The sequence below is a fragment of the Bactrocera latifrons genome, unplaced genomic scaffold (genome assembly GCF_001853355.1).
Source record: "Bactrocera latifrons isolate USDA-ARS-PBARC rearing strain unplaced genomic scaffold, ASM185335v1 scaffold_5, whole genome shotgun sequence".
Classification (NCBI taxonomy): Eukaryota; Metazoa; Arthropoda; class Insecta; order Diptera; family Tephritidae; genus Bactrocera; species Bactrocera latifrons.
In genome coordinates, this window is record NW_017537156.1 from 2,418,050 (window position 1) to 2,425,991 (window position 7,942).

Here is a 7,942-nt window from a genome sequence, read left to right on the forward strand (position 1 = left end):
GGCCGCCGGTCTGCGTGTATCAATCGTTATGATTTTTGCAATTCGCCGGTTTTGTCGGTTTCGGCTTGGGAATTTCAATGTAGAAGCGAAAATTCAATGCATACCAAATCTGACTTCCCTATTTTACTTTTCTTGGAATTTTTTGATAAACGAAATGTGAATTGCCTTGTTTTTTTTTTTTGATTTTGTTCTACGCTTTACTTTTTTCCCCAAATTAGTGTTTAGGGGCGGAATTTGTTTCTTCACTGTGGCTAAATTTCTGTCCGCCGAGCTTTTTCCTGAAGCCTGTGAGCGGAAAATGCCGCCTAGGTCTAGCTTCAAAGATTTTTGTGCATTGATAGAAAGTAACGCGAAGAGCAATCAAAGAATTTTGCCTTAAACCAGGGAAGGTGGTTTTAACTTTCGCACTGCGAAGTATTATGGTCTAAAATAGTCTAAAATTAATATTTATGTAAACATTTGCCAGTGGATACGCCGATTATAGCGATCTCACTAACATATATCTTCGTTGTACTATTTTTCTTTCCTTCTACAAGGTAGACTACAGTTTGGACTAAATTTCTTTCCGCCAAGGTTTTTCTTGTGCTCTGCGAAGATTCGTATTTAAATCTTGCTATTTTGTAAACATTTTCATAGACTTTTGACGCTGTGCATTGTCTTGGTTGTAAGTTCGTACGACACTAATTTTGCACAGAGCTTTTTAAATCCAAATTTTCAGGTGCGTTCAATCTATACTTCTCAAATATTTGGTATACCCGCGGTTATAGATGAAATCTTCTACCAGTCGGCAATGAGAAGTCTCTGAGCGACGTTTTGAACATGAGAAAGCTTGTTATAAATTCGAATAGTCTTTCCGATTCAGATTGGATCCTGAAGATAATCCTAATATTAGAATGCTTGCTACAAAGAAGGGAGTTCAGCGTCTTATCACATGTCTATCAGAAGTGTAAGAGTAAACTAGCCTTATAAAGCAGCTTTCCACTATGACCACTATCACTAAAGTCTATTTAATTCAAAAAGGTGGACTCAATTGTACCGATGTTTTCAAAATCATTAAAAAATTATGTTTACCCTGAACAGGGTGCCAATATTTGTAAAAGCAAAAGTCAGAGACCCTATAAATTATGTATAATGTAAATGCTCAGCGTGACGAGCGAAGTTTATTTTGTCATATTGGCTGAATATGGGCAAAAAATAGTAAGAATTTTCAATTTAAATTTCACGCGAAAACCCATTCTTCGAAATATTTTTTTCCTAGGTTGGTATGAGTGCATTGACAGCTGTGCCAAATGTCATTTCAAAATGATCATTAGTGTTTAATGTACATACACTTGTCTTTCTCAAGATCATTCGGCAATTTTTACGATGAGAGAAATTATTCTGCGAAGAGGAATCAAATTTCTTGTGCCAAAAACTTCATAAGGTTGGAAAAGGCTTTCGGTGATAATTGTTTGTAGCGAGCAAGTCGTTTTGATTGTTGATTGATCGACTTGAATCGACGATTAATAGTTAGAGATCTTACTGAAATCTTTGGAATATTGAAAAGATCAGTGAAAACCATTTTGAGAGATAAGTTGGGCCCAAGAAAAGTTAAGGGGTTACATGGGTTTCCTTGAGTTAAAAACAGCTTTTTTCAACAATTTTTTCTCATATTAAAATGAATTATATTATTAGAATTTTGTATTGTAACAAACAAAAAAATATTCTAGAGTTGTTGTAGAATTTAATAAGACGATTTTTTTAAACCTGTAAATCCATGTAACACCTGAAAGCATGATTTGTTCCAAAATAACTAAAATTTTAGGAACAACAGCGTCTCGTTAACGTCTGTCCAACAATGTTTTCCGACTACCAGGATGTTATGAAAGGTATTATTATTGGCTATGAATATTGGACCTATGCTTACGACCCGGAAACAGACGATTAATCAGCCGAATATCTTCGCAAACGCTGAAAAAACCACGTCAAAGCAGGTCAAAAATCAAGGTTACGTTGACAGCTTTCTTCAATTATCGATGCGTTGTGCACTCCAACTTTCTTCCGATTGGTCGTATTCACCTGATTTAGTTCCATGTTGCTTCTGTCTATTCAGTAAACAAAAAATGACCGCTCCGAGTAATCCGTTTTGAGTCAGCTGACAAGACAATTAAACGTGAATCGCTAAGCGGATTGAAGGCTATTCCGGAAATTGGCCTTAATAACTGTTTCGAAGATTAGAAAAAACATTGGCACAAGTGTATTGAGGCCAAAGGGGTATTACTTTGAGAGGAATGGACATGGATTTTGAAAAATAAATTAAGAATTTTAAAATTATGAACAAAGTCTTACTATTTGTTCATAATAGTATACAAATGATCAGCGTGAACAGCTGAGTTTATTTCGCCATATTCGTCTATTTATCTGTATACCATATATGCTAATTAGGTCCGCTCAGTCTTTGATAACGTTCTAAAGCTCCTTTTAGCTCCTTTTCTTACAAAGAAGCTGCTCATTTGTTTATTTCCATATCATATAATAGTAAACTTGTAGTTCCCATAACTACATACATACTTATCTGTATTCAAATAATGCGCAGCTTCTGTACTTTAAAAATTATTAACTCGCAGTGTCAATTTCAATTGATTTCTGTTGCTTTTTCTTCAATTCCGACGCAGTGCTTGACCAAACAATTCGCTATTAATTTACAATTCACGCGCTTCACTGTATTGCAGCTAATAAATTTTTTAAAAATTAATTCAATTGCCAAAAAATCATTGAGCCATGCAATTTACACTGCCATACCGCCGCACCACATGCCCGCGCCGCGTACTGTCATTCAGCCGCCGAGCGCCTGCTCACACCGGGCAGGCGCTCACGTTCGCGACAGGGCCACTTCACAGTGGCGTTGGCAGCCGCCGGCCGATCGCCATATTTGAGTTGTGCATATAATTTTTTGCTTTTTTTCTTGCTTTTCGGAAAAATTTCTGTGGCTTTTGTTCGAGCGGAAATGTGACGTTTGTGTTAATTTAACATGAGGGTCTTCAGTTGCAGCACTACAAGTGAAACAATAAAAAAACTGACGCGCTGAAAGAAAATCAAAATAAAAATCGCAAAAACGATAAACGCGTGCACACCGCCATTGTTTTTACGTTTAATTTTTCATATTTTTATTTTGTAATTTTTTCTTTTTTTGCCTTCCGCGTTTTTTCGGTGCCTTCAGCATAAAGTTTGCATAATTTCCTGTCGTCATCGATATTGGCGCTCGTTGATGTGTTGATACGAATGTCCGAATTGTCGCTGTTGTTTGGCATTGTTTTTGTAATTTTTTTGAGTGAAAATGTTTTTGTGTATCCATTGTTTGTTGCTGCGACTGTTGCTGGCTGCCTGTTGGCGTTCTAGGCTAGTGTAGTCACCGGCTCCCACTGGGGTTGGGACGCTGGTTGCCAGCCGTGGTCTCCAGCGCAAGGGATGCTCAGTCAGTGGAGCCCGGAAGTGCCCGCAGCTTCTGCCGCAAAACATTTACCGTTTTCGATTTGTATATGCCGCATGCCACATGCCACAACTATGTAGCCGTGCCTCACTACAAGTGAACTGTTGGCATTTTTGTGGTATTCTGGATGGATACACCCAAACGGATTTTTTGGATTCTTTGTTGCGCTCATTTCAGGGAATTTTATGACATTTTTTACAGCTATTCTGCGGCGCACTATTTTTGCTCAATTTTTTCCAGCAGAGAGTTAAAAATCACTGATTGGTTTCAAAGCCCCCCGTCAACTAGCCGGTTGAAAGAAAAAATAGTGCCGTTAGTCGTGGTAGGCGGGCGACAAGCTACATTCATCAGACGCTGCCGGCGATTATACACTGACAGCTGTTGGGTATGAGCGGTGATATGTTGGCTTATGAACACACACTCAAATGCATACACACACACATATGTGCGTGTGCTTATCAGCGGCGCCGCTTTTTGTGCTGTGTGCTGCACCTCTCCCAGTGTTCGGAGTCACAGGTGTTACGCTAGTTGCTGTTGTTGCTTTTTTGCAACTGTTTGTGCGATTTTTCATCTTGTTTGTTGTTGTATTTTGTTTTTGTAAGATAAACACAAACCTGCACTTTTTTGCCGCCAAACTTTCGAAGCAACCAGTGATTTGTTGTTGGTGGTGGTGTGACAGCAGCAGTTGTTGCTTGTCGCTTTCATTTTTGTTGTCTGCAAATAAACTGTCAATCGATTTACTTTGCTGTGGCATCGTCGCAGTAAATATGAGTGGGCAGTTGCTTGGTGAAAATGTTGCATAAATCATGGCGGTGCACCCTTTTTGGTTGGGAACTTGGCTGCTTCGCCTCTTTTTTGCTTGTTGTGTGCACACATTTTTGTAATTCCTCTGTAAGCTGCGCTGATTTAACTGATGTCGCTTAAATGTTTGTTATATCACAGAATACTTTTGTTTCAGATAGTATTATTTTAAATAAATAAATAACAAAGAACAAAAACTACAATATTTAGATGTAAAGTCAGTTTCATCACTAATCAATAATTTTGCTACTTTGCAACTTTCTCAACTACTCTGGGGATCAAACTCATATTTCTACGAGAATTCTGGCTTCTTTGAGATCTGGAATTGATCATGTCAATGCACGATATCCAATATCCGACATAAAAGAACTTCCAGTCCTCACAGCATATATAGTCAATCCTATAGCCACCGGTTGATAACTACATATACAGTTCCTTCCGCAAGTCGTAGAGCTAAAGGGTGATACATTTCGAGGTACCCTAATGTTTGAAAGAAAACACTCAGAAACTTCAAATTTAATGGGGAATGTTTAATTCCATTCGAAGGAACATTCTTTGGCATTTTTTTTTTTTTTTGAAGATCTTATTCAAATGTTGACCGCGTTAAATTATCTGCTAATCGATGTGTCATCGAACGTCGTCTTTAATTTCCGGCATTAAATAGTTGGTTATAATGGAGTCATCATTATGTTTTCACCGTCTACCGTCTCATAAACCACATCAAACGATTGTTATACATACTCATTGAGCCAGAAATGGGCCTTATCGCTGAACAAAATGGAACTCAACAATGTCAGATCTTCTTGGAACTTTTCAATAGCCCCTAGAGCGAAGCGATACCTCTTGGGAAGGGCGAGCGGCTTTGGCTCTTGGAGCTCCTCTGTAAGCTCCTCATTGCTTGGCGGCTACAGCTGCATCCTTCTTAGTAGGTTGGAAAAACGTGGCTTCTCCGCAAACCTTCGCTGGCTCATCGACCTTAAAACTAAGCCATTCCCTGGCAGACGCACTAACAACGGCAACACTGGTTCCAGCTGTCGCTGATGTTGTTGCCTTCCTGAAGCCAGTTCAACTTGTTTCTTCTTTCGCACTGGCTGTTTACGCGCTGTTCTTTTCTGGAAACAACTAGTTGTCTTCGATTTTTTTTCAGGGTATTCGGACTACTTTAAATCAATTAGGAGGTTTTTATCATTTTGGTTCATATTTTTTACCCACAAGTGTAGGCACGCCGTGGGTATCCGTAAGCTTCGTTCGAGACTGGGATATTTAAGAGCCCCAGATAAGTTGATACTTAGCACGGGTTACATGACACATGGATCCTGTTCTTTCTGTACCCAAAGCCATAGTAAAAGTCTTTATCTGGATTATCTGGCTATTATGGAGTAATGTACGCTAAGATAAAAAATTAGATTTGGCTAGATACCATCCAACTGTAATATGGGCGAACAGCTGTCCTTTTCTTCGTCTTGGTACTGTGGTATCTATTACCAGTTCTAGAAACTTACCGATTTAAATGGGGTTAGATCTCCAAAAGTACAGTCCTTGGTCGGATAAAATTCGGGTCAATTCTGGTAACGTAGAACCGGCTTTTATGTGGATTGATCTATTACCAGTCGGCTCCCTCGAAGAGATATAAAGAAGTAAGTATATCTAAACCACTTTTTCTATGGATATGATCTAAATAGGAACCAAAAACTTGTGAAATCAGCACTTCTCTATTCCTATAATGTAAATAATTTTCGATTTCGATCGAGTGTATTATTTAGATTTAGAATTATATTATTATGAACATATTTAGTAATCAACAGATATGATTCTCAAGATGAGAAGAAAGACACAAATAAATGCTAAGTTTCCAAGTGAATGATTTTTCCATGGCATTCAGATGTCATGTGTCACTCCACACCTTTTCGCTTTTAAATGAAATTGTGGCCATTTGCTTTCACTTCCACTCTTCTACATGCACAAAAATATCGACAACTGTCAGCTGAATGAATGGAAGACAATTGTCAAGGAAGGTAAAGTGAGGTGAATTGTCTGAAGCAAAGGCAAAAATTGAAATTGCCATAAATGAGTGCTTTGCTTTGTTCTGAGCCACTCTCGCATGTCATGACAATTGACAACGACTTGACTTTAGACTTGAATGCCCTCGATTTGCGAGTCAAGCAAGTGGAAGAAATGTTTCCTTTACTGATGTTTCCATTCGTTTAGCTAGCTCAAAAACAGAAAATAACTTTTCCTTTATGATAAACGTTTTTTATATACTCTCAACTGACTTTACCTCTCTCTCTCTCTTTCTTACTTGCAGATTCTGTGTTGGCGATCGTTTCTACCTGTGCGAGAATAAGATTCTCTGCGAATATGACTATGAGGAGCGCCTGGTCTTCGCCTCAATGGCCAATCATCCGATGTTGAAGCGACATGCCAGCGCCATTGGACAGGGCTCACCGACCGGTGCGGGTGGTTTGATGGGCGGCAGCAGTCCCGGCGGACCGGGTAGTGTGGTGCAAAACGGACCGCGTACACCGGGTGATCACAACAACAACAATGGTCCACAAACCGGCCCCGGGGGCTCACCGTTCGGCGTGCAAGCGGCAGCCGCAGCGCATATGAAGAACTCGCTGGGCGCGTCTAGCTAAAATAAAGCTTTGGCCATGATTGCCGGCGGTGGCAGTGGCGGTAGCAGCGTCGGCATCGGCGCCAACGTCGGAGCCACCAGCATCAGTGGGTGCTATTACAACAATGGTTTAAATGGTGGCGGCGGCGGTGGCGGTGTGATTAGTGGAGCGCCCGGCGTCGGTATCGGTGGTATCGGTGGTCTCGTTGGTCCTGGTGGCGTTGGTGCGGACGGCGGCTGTAAAAGCTACCAAAGAAAATACTACGACATAAATTGACTGAATGGTGTGGGTGGCGGTTGTGTCGAAGGCAACAAAAATCAGTGAAGTTGTGTGGCGACAGACCTAAAAGTATCATTAAAACCGCATACACATATGTATATGTATGTGTGTGTGCTGACTATGCGTGCTTGCTTAGACATGTGTGTGTATATCGTAGAGTATGTATTTTTATTATTCACTCAGTTATTATTTAATGCGCATACTTTCCCTATTACCGTTATGTATGTGAAGTCGAAAGTGTGCTTAGCAAAGAATTTAGTTTTTAAGTTTAATTCATAGCAGGACAATATCTAATTTTAATGTATAATATTATTTAATTATAATAAGAAAATTTGTATTACGTTAGTATAATTTCAAACAAAAAAATTTTTTTTAATTATCGGTGTGTTTTACCATGAGGTTTGCTAATAACTGTTCGTGTAAATGTTACTGCAATATAAGACTTGACTTTCGTTTTGAAAGTGTGCCAAAATTGTTTTTGAATTAAATTAAAATTGAATTGATCGGCTATACAGAGTAAGCGTTGTCTATGCCAATAATCAAGCAGAGTTCTAAACTTTAATCTAAATTTAAAAGACAAAATTCCAATTTCTTCATTTTGCTGTAGTTGCTTTGAATTGTTGTAAAATGCATATTTTCTACCGGCTATTTTTATAAATATTTTTTATCTAATTTTATTGAAGACATCTGATTTTCGGATTTTTATTAATATAAAAATGTTCAATATTTTATTCTGGTATTTTATTAAAAGCTTTTAAATTTGGTTCATTACTATTTT

The 7,942-nt window shown here is 38.8% G+C and overlaps 1 protein-coding gene across 1 annotated transcript in view; it reads left to right on the top strand.

The window, feature by feature from the left end:
* Positions 1–6,923, top strand: part of LOC108973714 (zyxin) — a 179,463-nt gene extending 172,540 nt beyond the window's left edge. Inside the window, exon 5 of the mRNA XM_018941148.1 lies at positions 6,576–6,923. Coding sequence (XP_018796693.1) covers positions 6,576–6,906 — 331 coding nt within the window. The 3' untranslated portion in view covers positions 6,907–6,923. The remainder of the gene's footprint in view (positions 1–6,575) is intronic.
* The last annotated feature ends 1,019 nt before the right edge of the window (positions 6,924–7,942 follow it).